The sequence below is a fragment of the Triticum dicoccoides genome, chromosome 2B (genome assembly GCF_002162155.2).
Source record: "Triticum dicoccoides isolate Atlit2015 ecotype Zavitan chromosome 2B, WEW_v2.0, whole genome shotgun sequence".
In the NCBI taxonomy this organism is placed as follows: domain Eukaryota; kingdom Viridiplantae; phylum Streptophyta; class Magnoliopsida; order Poales; family Poaceae; genus Triticum; species Triticum dicoccoides.
The window spans coordinates 499800463-499820575 of NC_041383.1; the positions used below are offsets into that span (position 1 = coordinate 499800463).

General features: G+C 40.6%; 1 protein-coding gene across 1 annotated transcript; it reads left to right on the top strand.

Annotated features, from left to right (window-relative positions):
- The first annotated feature begins 3242 nt into the window (after nt 1-3242).
- Nucleotides 3243-4430, top strand: LOC119367893 (F-box protein At1g47810-like). The gene has a single exon (XM_037633273.1). It carries the CDS (start codon nt 3243-3245, stop codon nt 4428-4430), a length of 1188 nt encoding a protein of 395 aa, XP_037489170.1.
- The last annotated feature ends 15683 nt before the right edge of the window (nt 4431-20113 follow it).

Genomic DNA, 20113 nt, shown 5'->3' on the forward strand with positions numbered 1-20113 from the left:
TGCATATCACACAATTCTACGAAAGTATATAGATGTGACGCGGTATTCTCATTAGGATTACTGGAAAGTTGTTTTTTCATAACAAGATTCAACAAAGCGGAACTAATATCATAAGACTCCGCACTAGCGGCGGGAGGAGTAATAGGAGTACTAATAAAATCATTATTACTGGTATAGTAAATATCACACAATTTGATATTTTCTTGAGACATAGTGACTATGCAAACAAGATCGCAAGCTAACAAAAGATCAAACAAGAAAAAGGCAAACAAAAAATATTTTTTATTTTTGTAAAAACTTTTAGAAGTGGGGGCAGAGAGGCAAATGGCAAATAAAGTAGTTGCAAGCAGATGAGAATTTATGCGTAGGTACTTGATAGATGTTGAGGATGTCTCCCCGGCAACGACGCCAGAAATTCTTTCTAATTGCTTGGAATATGCGTTGGTATTTCCCCAAAGAGGAGAGGATGGTGCAGCACAACAAAGTTAAGTATTTCCCTCAGTTATGAAATCAAGGTTATCAATCCAGTAGGAGAACCAAGCAACACTATGTAAACAACACCTGCACACAAACAACAAAAATTTGCAACCCAACGCGTAAGAGGGGATGTCAGTCCCTCCATGGTATTGAGATAGATTAAATTGTATAGGTTTTCATAAATAGAACTAACTAAAACACAAAATAAAATAAATAAAAGAAAATTGCGGCAAGGTATTTTTGGTTTAAAATGATAGGAAAATAGACCCGGGGCCCATAGTTTTCACTAGAGGCTTCTCTCAAGAAAATAGCATACGGTGGGTAAACAAATTACTATTGGGCAATTGATAGAAAAGCATCATGACGATATCCAAGGCAATGATCATGTATATAGGCATCACGTCCAAGATTAGTAGACCGACTCCAACCTGCATCTACTATTATTACTCCACACATCGACCGCTATCCAGCATGCATCTAGTGTATTAAGTTCATCGAAAAACAGAGTAATGCAATAAGAACGATCACATGATGTAGACAAGATAAACTCACGTATGAATAAACCCCATCTTGTTACCCTTAATAGCAGCGATATATGCATGTCAAGTCTCTTTATGTGAGATTGAGCACCGCAAGATCGAACCAATCACAAAGCACCTCTTCCCATGGCAAGAAAAATTAATCTAGTTGGTCAAACCAAACTAAAACTTCAGAGGAGAAATACGAGGCTATAACAATCATGCATATAAGAGTTCAGCAAAGACTCAAATAATATTCATGGATAGAACTAATCATAAACTCACCATTCATCGGATCCCAACAAACACACCACGAAAAAGAGTTACATCAAATAGATCTCCAAGAACGTCAAGGAGAATGTTGTATTGAAGATCAGAAAGAGAGAAGACATCTTGCTACTAGCTACTGACCCGTAGGTCTGTGGTAAACTACTCACGCATCATCGGAGGGGCAACAAGGATGATGAAGAACCCCTCCCTGATCGTTGCCCCCTCCGGCAGAGTGCCGGAAAAGGCGTCTAGATTGAATTTCGTGGTTCTGGAACTTGCGGCGGCGGAAACTGTATTTCCTCGACTCCCCTAGGGATTTTGGGATTTTAGAGTATTTATAGATGCAGAGGTAGGTCAATGGGGTGCCTGTGGGCTCCACTACCCACCACGGCGCGCTTGGGGCCCTTGGCGCGCCCTGGTGCCTAGTGGGCCCCACGGGCCTCCTCCGGTGTGCTCCTGTGACTCATATGGTGTCTTCTGGCAAAAAAGTCTCCAAAAAGATTCGTGGCATTTGGACTTTGTTTGGTATTGATATTCACGAAGTAAAAAAACAAGCAAAAAACAGCAACTGGCACTGGGCACTATGTCAATAGGTTAGTCCCAAAAAGATATAAAATTAATAGTAAATGTATATAAAACATCCAAGATTGATAATATAATAACATGGAACAATAAAAAATTATAGATACTTTGGAGATGTATCAAGTATCTTGATTATCTCTTCTTCGTGGGGTATACGAGGGGGGGGACAAGGTAGTGTTATGATTATGTTGGCAGGTGAATAGGTGATTAGTACGTGAGATACCTTGCTATGGATTATGATCTTTAATCTTATATATGTTTAGACATTATAAGATGTAGTTAATGCTTAGTGCTTGCGGCTTCACCACTGATCCCCTCAATGCCCAATTGTATTGTTAGTGCTAGTACCCGTGGTAATGAGACTTGTTGAGTATCTTTATACTCACCCTTGCAAGAATAACTTGAAGAGTACTTCTACAATTGGGATGCAGATTTCAGATGCTATTATGTTGACTTCGATGACGTCGACGAGTAGAATAGTGGATTCCGGACGGTATCCTTTTAACCCAAGCGAGGGATCGCATGTTTTATCTTCCATCCTCTTAGGCACATGTTTTTTTTAATTTGACTCATGCTATCTTCCGTTGTGGTAATGTATTGTTGGACCGGCTCGTCTCTAATTGTAACAAATTAGGATTTTTCACATTTTTATTTCCCTATTTATATTTATATGTTGTATCACCTGTAGTGGTGTTGTTATGATATTCAATTTGTAAAGTCGGCGGCATATGACAATGCTTGTGTGTTATGAAGCCATGTGTTACAACGGTACTATATGTGTTTCTATTCCAAATACAAACCGTAAGATCTATATTTAGAATAATATTGCATATAAGGCCTTACAGGAGACACGGTCCCTTTTAGAGATTCAAATATGACTACATACAGAACAAAATGAGTGAATCTACACTATAAAATATGTCTATATACATTCGTATGTAGTCTCTATTAAAATCTCTAAAAGGACTTATATTTAGAAATGAAGGGTAAGTTAACGTACTATATTTCGTAAGGAATTAATAAATTCAATTAATAATACTGATTATATAATCTTCACTGCTATATATGGAAGAAAAAAATATGCAGTTAATGCACAATTGTGAACAAGATAACAAGCAAAATTAATGATAATGACTATATCATCTTAATTTGCTTCCAATTATATTGTTTCGGGAGGTGTGTTATAAAAACAAAAATACATGTGCTGTAGCATTAAGTGGCTTCCGGGTTAAAGAATTGCCACTGAACCAAATCGGGAAGTGAAATATCGCCTAAGATAAGTACAATTTTAAAACGGATTAATGTGCATAGTCGATGCGTAGCGAGGGTTCGGTCTATATATACTCCGTAGTCCGTACTACTTCAGCACACCTACTCAAGCAGACGGACACCAAGATGGATCCTCTGGCCACCCTCCCCGACGACCTAATTTTCATGGAAATCTTGGTGCGACTGCCCGTCAAATGCCTTGCGCGCTGCAAATTCGTCAGCCCCAACTGGCGCGCCCGCATAGAGGGCGCCGACTTCGTCAGCCACCACCGCAAGCGCTCCAGCGCGAGTCGGCCGTCCATTCTTGTCATCCCCCGCAAGCATGGCATCGAAGACGAAGAAGAGTTCTCCGACGACATCAGCTTCTACCGCCTCGGGCCGGGACAGGCGCCCGACACCTTCGAAGACGAGGCAGAGCTGATGCTGCAGAAGGCGTACCCACCCGAAGCGGAAGGCATCACGAACGTGATCTACCCCATGCACTGCGACGGCCTGGTCGCCATCGCGACCGGCACGGACCAGGTATTCCTGTGCAACCCAGCGACCAAGGAGTTCGTCGAGCTGCCGCTCGGCACCCCGGACGTCGACATCCACCGCATGAGGCCTCCATCGGCAGCCATCGGCTTCGACCAGTGGAAGAACCAGTACGTCGTCGCCAGGTACTTCTACCGGCGCCGGTGCTACAAGAAGCCCAGCGGCAAGCTTGACTACGACATCGGGCACGAGGTATTCACGCTCGGGAATAACTCCTGCTCCTGGGAAGCCACCGCCGACCCTCCTCACGCTATCGGTGACACGCCACCGGTGTGCACGCGAGATGCCATCTACTGGGGGTGCGACGGCATGGAAGACCCCCGGCCGAGCTCGCTGATGCGGTTTAGCCTGCGCTACAGGACGTTCGACTTGGTGCCATGCCCTCCTCGTTTCGCCTACAACTCCGGCATCGAGCATCTGGCAGATCTGGGCGGCAAGCTGTGCCACGTCAACCTTGCGACCTCGAAGACGGCCTTTGACGTGTGGCAGCTGGCGGACGACGGGACACTGTGGTTGCCGCGCTGCCGGATTGATTCAGGTGATGTTAGTTTCGGCTTTGGTGCCTTCTTGCTGCTTTTGGCCGCCGGTGGCAGGATGCTGACGATGGTGTCTGACGTCGACCAGAGGTTGTACTGGTGCGATGAGAGGAGCGGAGATGTCGAAAAAGTGATGAAGCTGGAAGATATCGATTTCGAGGGATGGGACGACTCAAACTACTGCATTCACCACGTCGTCCCTTATAGGGAGAGTCTCATCTCCATCGGGAACTATATGGTGTAATGCTGCTAGTCTTATCTTTTTTTTTAATTTCTTGTTTTGTTCATTAGTAGCTAGGTTCAACATACAATAAAGGGTTTGAGTGATATCAGGTTTTTGTCCCATAGTTTGTGTCTGAAGCAGGCACAAGTCAGTGGGTTTCCTGATATTGCTCCGAGCTCGCTACTTCTCTTTCCCCGCCTCCTGTTCTTCCAGTTACCAAAAATACTTTGCATTTCCGTTATGAGAGTAATGAAAAGGGGTAGCCCGGCTCGTATAAAATAAAAATTAAAGGTTTTGAGTTATGGTATGTGCAACTAGCAATAATATGAGTAGAGTCCAAAATCTTACTAGGTAGTGGTGTAATTTTCTCTAAAACTGGGCTAGAATATCCAGCATGAATTGTAAAAATATACATGCATGTGCAACCTCCATAAAAGAGAAGTGCTTTGGTACCATTACCCCCCTCCAAAAACATTGAAAAGGTTTCTTATTTTTCTCTGATTTATTCGGTAATTAATTAATTAGAAACTATTCCTAAACCATTTCGTATTTCTAACTCTCAATTGACTCGCCTCCCTGGCCAGTCCCCTCGTCAAGATTTTGCTCTTCCCTTTCAGGCTCGAGCAAATTCCCTCACGTCGCACCATACCGCCGCTCCCTGCCTGCTCCTTTTTAATCCAAGGGTAGTTATGATCTTAACCATAGATCTGCTTTGAAAATTCTAAACATTTTTAAGGGGTTGCCCAAGCACGCCTCCCATAAAAGCTCAAGTGTGTATTCACAATAAAATTTTCCATTCATCACGGTAAGAAAATGGCTTGACTGTGAGCTATCCTTTTGAATTAGCGGACGAATTTTGTGACCCCCTTATTCTGGTATAGTTTTATTAGCTCAGTGACTAGACAACATGTGTACTCTCTCCACCCATCTGGAAAATTAAAGTCAACGTTAAAATTGGAGTGACAGGTGAGATTGTACCAAATTATAGAAGAAAACGCGACAGTTTCGTCCTGATTCATCACTAAAATTCCGCTAGGGAATCCGATTGGTGGACAAATTAAATTACGGTCGCATTATTTTGGTATGATTTTATAATCTTAGCGGCCATATGAGTTACTCCATCCATCGATCTAGATAAGGCTGCGATAATAAGGAGTAACCCTGAGGAGAACCCATCGTCGATTGGGTGGCTAGAGGAGCGGGTGTGCTCCTAGCTCACGAGCTTTCGAGTCTTGGACTCGGCGCTTTGTGCTCAGGTGTTTCTTCTATAAAAATTAAGAGCACGGATGTGAGAGATGTTGTGGACTCAATCTTTCTAATTCATGTTTTGTTCATTGGTAGCTAAATTTTCAACACACAATAAAGGGTTTGAGTTTTGGTACGTGCAGTGCAGCTATAGCGATCATGAGTATAAAGTCCAAACTCTAGCAACTGTGATTTTCTCTGAATTTGGTTCTACCATCATGTAAAATATACATGTGCCTACTACCCATAAATACGAGCAATGCTACATCCAGGGGCTGTTTACGTACGTTTTACAGGGCTAGAACAGTTGGCAACTTTTGATTGGATAATAATATTTCCATTCATCAACAAGATGGTTTGTCAGCTAACTTTTTTAGTTCACGATCGAATATTATGGCTGATATATTTTGGCATCCCTTTTATTAGTTTACTGATTTCATGAGTTACACCCCCTTATCAAGGTAAAGTTGTGACAACATAGGAGTAACCGGGTGAATCGAGTCAAATTCGACCCAAAAAATCGGCCGTTTCTATGTAATTAATCACTATAGACAATCATTGTAAAATCCAGTCTGATACGCGGGCCCTCCACAATTAACATGTCATGTTATGCATGGCTCTCCTACATGGTTTGCAAACATGTTATCTATAGGGGTCCTAGTGCATAATGGGCACATGCCCACTGTAAAGCAGCAACTATTGGCATGATGGTCTCGCCGCGGCTCTCTACTCCAGAGGGATCTGGCTGGCTTGCAATCTAGCTCACGAACACTTCGCATTCATGCTGAATCGAAGAAGGGGATCGTTTCCTAGATCTAGCCAAGTCAAAAAGTTATGCGGTACATGGAATGTACTCACAAGAAAACCAAATAACAAATAACCCAAGAAATGCATTCACACAAGGAAGCAATGCATTTTACCTCACAAGCAGCTAGGTAGTATATTATAGTTGCAAAGCAAGTTGGAAGATTATGCAAAATAAGTTATTCATGGGATAGCTTAATAGTTAATAGTCGATCAAACTCATGCCAGAGAACATTTAGACTCGGTTTAACTGCACCGTGTAGACATTTTTATTCCCTTCTATTATGTCGAGCTTAACTAGATTACTATGGGAAAATGGTTGTATGTCAAGTGCTCGTTTATTTGCTCACTGCATTTCTACGGGCACTCTACAAAGAACTACCTAAACCGTGTGCCTAGGGGAAACACACGGCAAAGGACCACATAAACCGAGTGCCCATCAAAAAATACTCAGCAAAGCGGGGCCCTCGGTCTTGATCCGCGTTTGCCGAGTGCAGGACCACAAACCCCCGCCATACATGTGACACATACCTACAAACATGTGTTAGGCGGAAGCCTAATGACGGTGCACGTATTTCTGAGTGTTGCTTGTCAGACACTCGGCAAACGGATGGCCCGTTAGCACACGACTTTGGTTTTGTTGCGCTACATAATATTTGCCGAGTGCCTTGGCAAAAAAAATTTTCATTTGTATTCCTTTGTTCTATTTTATTTTCTTTCTCCCGCCATATTTCTCTCCATATCTTTACTTGTGCCACTCTTTACCACCCTTTCTTTCCCGCCACTATTTTTCCGCCATCTCTTATTTCTACCCTTGCCGCCACTTTCTCCCGCTCAGTGTTCTCCCGGCGCTCTCCTCCCTCCCTTTTTCTTCTGCTGTCACGAGCCTATATATAACATGAGTAAAAGGTGATGTCCTCCCATGGCCTTCATGATCCACCGGTATGCTAGCGGATGTGTGTGTGGAGGTTTCGACTATAGGAAAGGAGAGGGGTAGCACCACGTGGGAGCGAGTATCACCGCGATGTAAGAGGACATATGGGTTTATGTCATTAAGTGCATCTTCATACATTTAATGCATGAATATAAGTTTGAACTACAAGCACATGAAATAGTGGCAACAAATGCGTAAAAATTACGAGAAGAGACATGCTATCATGATATGGCCCCTAGAGGATGTGGGCAGAATATGAACTACGGGTACATGAAATCATGGATAGAAATGCATTAAAATCCTATTTGTGATCTTGAGTCTATGATGTGGCCTTGTCCAAAGAAATAAAAGAGGAGTACTAGACATCGGGTGGCCAAGACTAGGCCACCAATATTATATAAGTTATTGCCATTTTAAATATAATCTTAGAATTCGAATGAACCTAGAAATAACAAGACTTGGCATGGTGTCATGATATGGACCCTAGAGCATGTGGTAAAATTGTAGAAAGCTCCACAAAATTTGCCATGTGGACTCCTTAGAAACGGGATCAGCTACGAGGAGGGATCAACTTTGCATGCAAAGTGTCCTGCTTCCCTGCGTTGAAACTTGTACCACACTAAACATACAATGTTACATCAAACATGTCCAATTTTGGACTTTTGGGTGGTATGTTTGCTATATTTAACCATATAAGTGTATTTCTAGGATTTGAATGCATGGAATTCAAAATCTGAACCGCGGGCATATGAAATCATGGCCAGAAGTGGATCACAAATACTATGTGTGGTATTTAGTCTATGTTTAAGCCTTGTGCAAGATGACAAGAGAAGTCTCATACACTAGGGGGCAAGACTGGGGCACATACATGTATGTTATTGCCATTTCAATTCTCAGAAATTTGAACAAAGCCCAAAAATCCTAAGATTCGGCATGGTGTCGTAGTATGGCCCCTAGAATTTGTGTTAGAAAATTGAGAATGTTTCACAAGAGTTGTCACGTAGGCTGCATAAAAATGGGACAATCTTGAAGGGAGGATCTAGGTTTGCGACCGAAGTGTCAGGCCGCTTCCTCGGTTTGCTTTGAAACTTTTCCTATAGCTAACATACACCATTACATTAAACATGCCAATTTTTGGCTTTGTTTGGGATCCATCGTCTATGTTTAGCCATATAAGTGCATTTTTAGGGTTTGAATGTATGAAATTCAAAATCTTTATTGCGCGCACATGAAATCTTGTCCAGAACTTGGCTGGAAAAGCGTATTTGTGCTCTTTATTTTATGTTTAAGCCATGTGCAAGAGAATAAAAGGATTCCCGTACACCGGGGCCCAAGAGTAGCCACCGACATGTAGGATATTACCATTTTAATTCTGAGAAATACTAATGAAGCCTAAAAATCCGAGACATATCATGGTAAAATATGTCCAATGGAGGTTGTGGGGAAAATGGGAATATTTCAAGCCATAATGCAAACTACTTAGAAACATGGCCATCTTGGAGGAAGGATCTATGTTTCGAGGGGTAATGGGTCATATGTTATATTTAACCATACTAAATGACCCATTGCGCCAATGGTTGTGGTTAGTCCTTCTTTGGCCAACCAGGACACCCCAATAGCCGTGTCGATAGAAAGGACACTATTGGGAAAATAATTATAGGTCGGCTCACATTAGTGGCACTTGAGGGAATAACCATTCACTGCTATTTTGGAAAAGTAGCAGTGAAGGGTAAAAATTGTCGCCGGCAACTGCTATGTGTACAAAAGCGGCGGCCACAAATTAGAGCCCGCCATTTGTTTAGTTTTAATAATTTAACCATAGGATAAAAGCAGAAGTGGCATGCGGCTAATACGTGCCCACCATAGCAATATTTCGCTGAGCCACACCATTTTTTCCAAAATTTTCAAATGTTAGAAGTGGCAGGCATAATGGAGTGCCGGCCACAATATAGTAAGTAAGAAAAATGCTTGAAAAAAAACATATTTACTAAATCAGAATAGTCTAAAACTTGAGCATGGGACTTCCAGTGGTGTGTATTAAGTATAGAAACTTTTTGAAGTTGAAATGTGATTGCTTGTATCTGCGTTGCTATTTCCCCGAAGAGGAGAGGATGGTGCAGCACAACAACGGTAAGTATTTCCCTTAGTTATGAAACCATGGTTATCAATCTAGTAGGAGAACCAAGCAACACTATGTAAACAACACATGTACATAAATAAAAAATACTTGGAACCCAATGCATAAGAGGGGTTGTCAATCCCTCCTTGGTATTGAGATTGATTAAATTGTATGAGATTGGATAAATATATCTATCAAAAATATAAAATAAAATAAATAAATAAAAAGTGCAGCAAGGTATTTTTTGGGTTTTTGGAATAATAGATCTGAAAACAATAGGATAGGAAACAGACGCCGGGGGGGGCGTAGATTTCACTAGTGGCTTCTCTCGAGAAAATAGCATACGGTGGGTAAACAAATTACTGTTGGGCAATTGATAGAAGAGCAAATAATTATGACGATATCCAAGGTAATGATCATGTATATAGGCATCACGTCTAAGATTAGTAGACTGAAACGATTCTGCATCTACTACTATTAGTCCACACATCAACCGCTATCCAGCATGCATCTAGTGTATTAAGTTTATGGAGGAATGGAGTAATGCAATAAGAGCGATGACATGATGTTGACAAGATCTATTCATGTAGGAATAGACCTCATCTTTTTATCCTTAATGGCAACGATACATGCGTGCCACTTCTCCTTATGTCACTGAGATTAAGCACCGCAAGATCGAACCCATTATAAAGCACCTCTTATCATTGCAAGGAAAATCAATCTAATTGGCCAAGCCAAACCAAAGTTTCAGAGAAGAAATACGAGGCTATAATAATCATGCACATAAGAGATGGAAGGAGACTCAAATAATATTCATAGATAGATCTGATCATTAAATCATAATTCATCGGATCCCAACAAACACACCGCAAAAAGAGTTACATCAAATAGATTTCCAAGAACATCGAGGAGAACATTGTATTGAGAATCAAAAAGAGAGAAGAATCCATCTAGCTACTGCTAGAACATTATATTGAGATCAAAGCTTAAATTGAGAGATAAAATATTTTGAGAGGCATGTTTTTCCCGTCAATGAAAACGACCGAGTAATGCCCAATACTTTCCATGCTAGATACATCATAGGCGGTTCCCAAACATAAAATAAAGTTTATTCCTTTTTCAACCATTCTTTCACAATCCATGGCTAGTTGTATCCACGGGTGCCTTCCATACCAACACTTTCCAAGGAATTTATTGTTTCATAACATAAAGTAAATTTCTTTTTCTTTTGTGACTGGGCATACCTATTACCGCCATACTCTCGTGCAATGACAAGTGAATAAACACTCATCTTGAGAATGACACATCTAGCATGGAAAAATATTGGCCACCCCCTGCCGCTTCATGAGCGGTACGGGCAAACAAAAAGGAAATCCATTTTGAAATTAGAGTTGGCACATACCAATTTACTTGGAACGGCACGGAAATACCGCATATAGGTAGGTATTGTGGACTCATAACTTGGTTTAAGGATTTTGGATGCACAAGTAGTATTCCTACTTAGTACAAGGAAAGGCTAGCAAATAAATTGAGAAGTAACCAACCAAAAAACAAAAATTCTCATAAACGAGCGTTAAGCATAACTAACACCGAATAACGCACCACAAGTAGGATGTAATTTCATTGCATAACTATTGACTTTCGTACTTGCATAGGGAACTGATAACCCACAAGTATAGGGGATCGCAAAAGTTTTTGAGGGTAGAGTATTCAACCCAAATTTATTGATTCGACACAAGGGGAGCCAAAGAATATTCTCAAGTATTAGCAGCTGAGTTGTCAATTCAACCACACCGGAAAGACTTAATATCTGCAGGAAAGTATTTAGTAGCAAAGTAGTATGGAAGTAACGGTAACAGTGGCAAAAGTAACACTAGCAGTTTGCAGTAATCGTAACAGTGGCAACGGAAAAGTAACATAACAAAGATCAATATGTGAAAAGCTCGTAGGCAATGGATCAATGATGGATAATTATGTCGGATGCAATTCATCATGCAACAGTTATAACATAGGGTGACACAGAACTACCTCCATCAATGTAATGTAGGCTAGTATTCCGAATATAGTCATACGTGCTTATGGAAAGAACTTGCATGACATCTTTTGTCCTACCCTCCCGTGGCAGCGGGGTCCTATTGGAAACTAAGGGATATTAAGGACTCCTTTTAATAGAGTACCGGACCAAAGCATTAGCACTTAGTGAATACATGAACTACTCAAACTACGGTCATCACCGGGAGTGGTCCCGATTATTGTCACTTCAGGGTTGCCGGATCATAACACATAGTAGATGACTATTGACTTGCAAGATAGGATCAAGAACTCACATATATTCATGAAAACATAATAGGTTCAGATCTGAAATCATGGCACTCGGGCCCTAATGACAAGCATTAAGCATGGCAACATCATAGCAACATCAATCTTAGAATTTAATGGATACTAGGGATCAAACCCTAACAAAACTAACTCTATTACATGGTAAATCTCATCCAACCCATCACCGTCCAGCAAGCCTATGATGGAATTACTCACACACGCCGGTGAGTGATAACCCACAAGTGTAGGGGATCGCAACAGCTTTCGAGGGTAAAGTATTCAACCCAAATTTATTGATTCGACACAAGGGGAGCCAGAGGATATTCTTGAGTATTAGCAGTTGAGTTGTCAATTCAACCACACCTGGATAACTTAGTATCTGCAGCAAAGTATTTAGTAGAAAAAGTGGTATGATAATAAAGGTAACGATAGCAAAAGTAATGTTTTGGGGTTTTGTAGTAGTTGTAACAATAGCAGCGGAAAAGTAAATAAGCGAACAATATGTGAAAAGCTCGTAGGCAATGGATCAGTGATGGATAATTATGCCGGATGCGATTCCTCATGTAATAGCTATAACATAGGGTGACACAGAACTAGCTCCAGTTCATCAATGTAATGTAGGCATGTATTCCGTAAATAGTCATACGTGCTTATGGAAAAGAACTTGCATGACATCTTTTGTCCTACCCTCCCGTGGCAGCGGGGTCCTAGCGGAAACTAAGGGATATTAAGGCCTCCTTTTAATAGAGAACCGGAACAAAGCATTAGCACATAGTGAATACATGAACTCCTCAAACTATGGTCATCACCGAGAAGTATCCCAATTATTTTCACTTCGGGGTTGTCGGATCATAACACATAATAGGTGACTATAGAGTTGCAAGATAGGATCAAGAACACACATATATTCATGAAAACATAATAGGTACAGATCTGAAATCATGGCACTCGGGCCCTAGTGACAAGCATTAAGCATAGCAAAGTCATAGCAACATCAATCTCAGAACATAGTGGATACTAGGGATTAAACCCTAACAAAACTAACTTGATTACATGATAAATCTCATCCAACCCATCACCGTCCAGCAAGCCTACGATGGAATTACTCACGCACAGCGGTGAGCATCATGAAATTGGTGGTGGAGGATGGTCGATGATGACGACGGCGACGAATCCCCCTCTCCGGAGCCCCGAACGGACTCCAGATCAGCCATCCCAAGAGAGCTTAGGGCTTGGCGGTGGCTCCGTGTCATAAAACGCGATGAAACTTTCTCTCTGATTTTTTTCTCCCCGAACGTGAATATATGGAGTTGGAGTTGAGGTCAGTGGAGGTCCAGGGGGCCCACGAGATAGGGGGGCGTGCCCAAGGCGAGGGGGCGTGCCCCCCTGTCTCGTGGACAGGGTGTGGGCCCCCTGGTGTATTTCTTTCGCCCAATAATTCTTATTAATTCCAAAAAGTGCCTCCGTGGATTTTCAGGACATTCCGAGAACTTTTCTTTTCTACACATAAAACAACATCATGGCAGTTCTGCTGAAAACAACGCTCAGTCCGGGTTAGTTTCATTCAAATCATGCAAGTTAGAGTCCAAAACAAGGGCAAAAGTGTTTTGAAAAGTAGATACATTGGAGACGTATCAACTCCCCCAAGCTTAAACCTTTGCTTGTCCTCAAGCAATTCAGTTGATAAACTGAAAGTGATAAAGAAAAACTTTTACAAACTCTGTTTGCTCTTGTTGTTGCAACATGAAAAGCCAGCATTCAAGTTTCAGCAAATATTATGAACTAACCATACTCACAATAACACTTAGGTCTCACAATTACTCATATCAATAGCATAACCAGCTAGCGAGCCATAATAATAAAACTCGGATGACAACACTTTCTCAAAATAATCATAACATGATATAACAAAATGGTATCTCGCTAGCCCTTTCTGAGACCGCAAAACATAAATGCAGAGCACCTTTAAAGATCAAGTACTGACTAAACATTATAATTCATGGTAAAAGAGATCCAGTCAAGTCATACCCAATATAAACCAATAGTAATGAATGCAAATGACAGTGTGCTCTCCATCGGGTGCTTTTAATAAGAAGGGTGATGACTCAACATAAAAGTAAATAGATAGGCCCTTTGCAGAGGGAAGCAGGGATTTGTAGAGGTGCCAGAGCTCGATTTTAAAATAGAGATTGAATAACATTTTGAGCGGCACACTTTTGCTGTCAACGCAACAACTATGAGATGGTTGTATCTTCCATACTACATGCATTATAGGCAGTTCCCAAATAGAATGGTAAAGGTTTATACTCCCCCAACCACCAACAAGCATCAATCCATGGCTTGCTCGAAATAACGAGTGCCTCCAACTAACAACAGCCCTGGGGGAGTTTTGTTTAATTATTTTGATTTGCTTTAATCTTTTTGGATCATGGGACTGGGCATCCCGGTTACCGGCCCTTTCTCGTGAATGAGGAGCGGAGTCCACTCCTCTTGAGAATAACCCACCTAGCATGGAAGATATAGGCAGCCCTAGTTGTAACATGAGCTGCTCGAGCATACAAAACAGAATTTCATTTGAAGGTTTGGAGTTTGGCACATACAAATTTACTTGGAACGGCAGGTAAATACCGCATATAGGAAGGTATAGTGGACTCATATGGAACAACTTTGGGGTTTATGAAGTTTGGATGCACAAGCAGTATTCCCGCTTAGTACACGTGAAGGCTAGCAAAAGGCTGGGAAGCGACCAACTGAGAGAGCGACAACAGTCATAAACATGCATTAAAATTAATTCAGACCAAATACAAGCATGAGTAGGATATAATCCACCATGAACATAAATATCATGAAGGCTATGTTGATTTGATTCAACTACATGCGTGAACATGTGCCAAGTCGAGTCACCCAATTCATTCAAAGGAGGATACCATCCCATCATATCACATCATAATCATTCTAATAGCATGTTGGCACGCAAGGTAAACCATTATAACTCATAGCTAATCAAGCATGGCACAAGCAACTATCATCTCTAAATGTCATTGCAGATATGTTTACTTCATAATAAACTGACTCAGAAACGATGAACTCGTCATATTTACAAAAACAAGAGAGGTCGAGTTCATACCAGCTTTTCTCATCTCAATAAGTCCATCATATATCGTCATTATTGCCTTTCACTTGCACGACCGAACGATGTGTATAATAATAAGAGTGCACGTGCATTGGACTAAGCTGGAATCTGCAAGCATTCAACTCAAGAGAGAAGACAAGTAATATCGGATCTAAGTTAAATAAACAATCATGCATATGAGAGCCACTAAACATTTTCAATATGGTCTTCTCGACCCCCAAAGGAAAGAAAAGAAAAGAAAACTATTTACACGGGAAAGCTCCCAACAAGTAAGAAGAAGAACTAGAAATCTTTTTGGGTTTTCATTTTAATTTCTACTACAAGCATGGAAATTAAACTAACTAATTTTTTTTGGTTTTTCTTAAGGTTTATCAAACACGCAAGAAGAAAGCTAGAAAAAGAAATTTAAACTAGCATGGATAATACAATGAAAGAGTATGAGCACCGACGACTAGTGTGTGAATGTGAATGTAAAGTCGGTGAGAAATACGTACTCCCCCAAGATTAGGCTTTTGGCCTAAATTGGTCTAGTACCAAGGACCGCCTGGCTGATATCCGTAAGTGAAACTGGGGTTGTACTAAGATGCAGCGGCAACCGCCTCCTGAGCTGCGGCGTGTTGGCGAGCTGCCTCCGCTCTCCTTTCGTGTTCAGCTGCTTCCTCCCTGGTGACAACATATCTTATTTTGGCATGATAATCAAAAAGGTAGGAAGTAGGAAGAGTAACATGGACGATGTTGCGTCTGTCATAGGTTAGTCGATATTGGAGGAATTGTTCATTCTTCCCAAGAAATTGATGATTGACCATAGCGTCAGAATCCAAATAAATAGGAGGTAATATCATATCTCCCTCTCGTGGGGCTATACCAAGATAGTTAGCCACACGGGTTGCATAAATTCCTCAAAATAAATTTCCCTTTCTATTATTATTCTGCAACCTACGTGCAACTATTGCCCCCAAGTTATAACCTTTATAACCTGACACAACACTCTTGAGGACACAAAGATCAGGGACACACATGTGACATGCTTCGTCTTTACTGTTAATGCATCTACCAATAAAGAGAGCAAAATAATGTATAGCAGGAAAATGAATGCTCCCTATGGTAGCTTGTGCTATGTCCCTAGATTCTCGCATAGTAATACTAGCAAGAAAATCTCTAAATTCAGATTTGTGAGGATCATTAATATTAACCCACTGCGGGAGTTTGCAAGCAGTTGTAAAATACTCTAAGTCCATGGTATAAGATGTATCATAAATATCAAATATGACACTAGGAGAATTACGCGCACAGTTATATTTAAACCTCCCCACAAAGGAATCAGTCAATTGATAGTACTGAGGACACTTATCTTGTAAGAAGTCCTCCAACTCAGCATTACGCACATACGCGTCAAATTCCTCCTTGAAGCCTGCTTCAACCATAAAATCATTGGATGGCCACTCACAAGCTCGTACATCCGCGTCCCTCGGCAATTCAACATCTTGCTCACGTATAGCAATCATGGGCCCTTTCTTCACTGAGGAACCACCTTGGTACATCCTCCTAGACATAATTCTTTTTCTTAAAAATTTCTTAAATTTTAGTAACTTCAAAATAAAAGTGAATAAAACTAAACAAGATTGGTAGCAACTACTCCTACAAGTGCCTAGAGCCTATATCATGCATCAGAATTGCTTGGGACCTCACAAATTTAACATGCAAGCTCAATAACATGGTCACCTATGTAGCAAAAATTTGCAATGAATAAAGCACTAGAACAAAAACTAATTGGACCAATGGAGGAGTCACATACCAAGCAGCAATCTCCCAAAGCAGTTTTGTGAATGGAGCTTTGAGCAAGGAGATCAAAAATCGCAGCAAAATGAGCTAGAACTCGTGCTTGAGCTGGATGGGGATTTTTTTTGGGGTAGAAGATGAAGTGTTGGGTACTGGCATAAGTGGAGGGGGGCCACTAGGGGCCCACGAGACAGGGGGCGCGCCCGGGTGGGGTGGGCGCGCCCTCCACTCTCGTGGCCAGGTGCTTGCCCCTCCTGTAGTGTTTTCAGTGCCTAAAATCCTCAAATATTCCATAAAAATCATACTAAATTTGCAGGGCATTTGGAGCACTTTTATTTTCGAGATATTTTTTAATGCACGGATAATTCAGAAAACAGATGGATAATACTATTTTTGCTTTATTTATTCTAAATAACAGAAAGTAAAAATAGGGTACAGAAGGTTGTGCCTTCTAGTTTCATCCATCTCATGATCATCAAAATGAATCCACTAACAAGGTTGATCAAGTCTTGTTAACAAACTCATTACGAATAACACGGAACCGGAGAAATTTCGAATAACACTACGTTACCTCAACAGGGATATGAAAATCCCCAACAATAAGAATATCATACTTTTTCTTGACAGTAGGGAGAGAAAATTCAAAAGCTCCAATAATAATAGTTGGAACTTTTCCAATAGAATTGATGCTATGAACTTGAGATTGTTTCCTTGGAAAATGTACCGTATGCTCATTACCATTAACATGAAAAGTGACATTACCTTTGTTGCAATCAATAACAGCCCCTGCAGTATTAAGAAAAGGTCTACCAAGGATGATAGACATACTATCTTCCTCGAGAATATCAAGAATAACAAAGTCCGTTAAGATAGTGACATTTGCAACCACAACAGGCACATCCTCACAAATACCGACAGGTATAGCAGTTGATTTATCAGCCATTTGCAAAGATATTTCAGTAGGTGTCAACTTATTCAATTCAAGTCTACGATATAAAGAGAGAGGCATAACACTAACACCGGCTCCAAGATCGCATAAAGCAGTTCTAACATAATTTCTTTTAATGGAGCATGGTATAGTTGGTACACCCGGATCTCCAAGTTTCTTTGGTATTCCACCTTTAAAAGTGTAATTACCAAGCATGGTGGAAATTTCAGCTTTCGGTATCTTTCTTTTATTTTTGATGATATCCTTCATATACTTAGCATAAGGGTTTACTTTGAGAATATCAGTTAAGCGCATACGTAAGAAAATAGGTCTAATCATTTCAGCAAAGTGCTCAAAATCCTCATCATCCTTTGTCTTGGATGGTTTAGGAGGAAAGGGCATGGGTTTCTGAACCCATGGTTCTCTTTCTCTACCGTGCTTCCTAGCAACAAAATCTCTCTTATCATAACGTTGATTCTTTGATTGTGGGTTATCAAGATCAACAGCAGGTTCAATCTCTACTTTGTTGTTTTTGCTAGGTTGAGCATCAACATGAACATTATCATTAACATTATCACTAGGTTCATGTTCATCACCTGATTGAGTTTCAGCATCAGAAATAGAAATATCATTGGGATTCTCAGGTGTGTCTACAGTAGGTTCACTATAAGCATGCAAAGTCCTATCGTTTTTCTTTTTCTTCTTTTTAGAAGAACTAGGTGCCTCTAAATTGTTTCTGTGAGAATCTTCCTCGATTCTCTTAGGGTGGCCTTCAGGATACAAAGGTTCCTGAGTCATTCTACCAGTTCTAGTAGCCACTCTAACAAGAAAGTCATTTTTATTATTTAATTCATCAAGCAAATCATTTTGAGCTTTAAGTACTTGCTCAGCTTGAGTAGCAACCATAGAAGCATATTTGCTAATGAGTTTGAGTTCACCTTTAAGTCTAGCCATATTATCGCTTACGCGTCCTATCTCGAAAGAAATATTCTTTAACTCTCTACCAACATAAGCATTAAAACCTTCTTGTCTAGCCATAAAGTCATCAAATTCATCTAAGCATGGGCTATGAAATTTAGTAGAGGGGATTTCAACTTTATCATATCTATAGAGAGAATTTACCTTTACTACCTGTGTCGGGTTATGAAGACAATGTGGTTCTTCAACAGGCGGTATATTAACACCATGTATTTCTTCACTAGGAGGTAAATTCTTAACATCTTCAGCTTTAATACCTTTTTCTTTCATTGATTTCTTTGCCTCTTGCATATCTTCAGGACAGAGAAATAAAACACCTCTCTTCTTCGGAGTGGGTTTAGGATTAGGCTCAGGAGTTGGCTCAATTAGTTCAGGAATTGCTTCGGGAATTGGCTCGGGAAGAGTCCAATTATTTTCATTAGTCAACATATTATTCAATAGTAATTCAGCTTCGTCGACTATTCTTTCCCTGAAAACACAACCAACACAACTATCCAACTAGTCCTTGGAAGCATCGGTTAGTCCATTATAAAAGATATCAAGTATTTCATTTTTCTTGAGAGGATGATCAGGCAAAGCATTAAGTAACCGGAGAAGCCTCCCCCAAGCTTGTGGGAGACTCTCTTCTTTGATTTTCACAAAATTATATATTTCCCGCAAGGCAGCTTGTTTCTTATGAGTAGGGAAATATTTAGCAGAGAAGTAATAAATCATATCCTGGGGACTACACACACAACCAGGAGCAAGAGAATTATACCAAGTCTTAGCATCACCCTTTAACGAGAACGAATATATCTTAAGGATATAAAAATAGCGAGACTTCTCATCATGAGTAAACAGGGTAGCTATATCATTCAACTTGGTAAGATGTGCCACAACAGTTTCAGATTCAAGGCCATAAAAAGGATTAGATTCAACTAAAGTAATAATCTCAGGATCAATAGAGAATTCATAATCCTTATCAGTAACACAGATAGGTGAAGTAGCAAAAGCAGGGTCAGGTTTCATTCTAGCATTAAGAGACTCCTGCTTCCATTTAGCTAATAATTTCTTAAGATCATATCTATCATTGCAAGCAAACATAGCTCTAGCAGCTTCTTCATTCATAACATAACCCTCAGGAACAACAGGCAATTCATAATCATTGGGAGAACTTTCATCATCACTACCATAAATAATAGCATCTTCAATAATTTCATTCCCCCTAACTCTAGCAAGTTGTTCATCAAGAAATTCACCCAATGGCAAAGTAGTATCACGCACAGAAGTAGTTTCATCATGCATAGCAGAAGTGGCATCATCAATAACATGCGACATATCGGAATTCATAGTAGTAGCAGGTTTAGATGTCGCAAGTTTACTAATAATGGAAGGAGAATCTAGTGCAGAGCTAGATGGCAGTTCCTTACCTCCCCTCGTAGTTGAGGGCAAAATCTTGGTTCTGTCGTCTTTCAAGTTCTTCATA

Coding starts and splice junctions, on each gene's coding strand:
- LOC119367893 (XM_037633273.1), top strand. CDS start 3,243: ATGGATCCTCTGGCCACCCTCCCCGACGACCTAATTTTCATGGAAATC.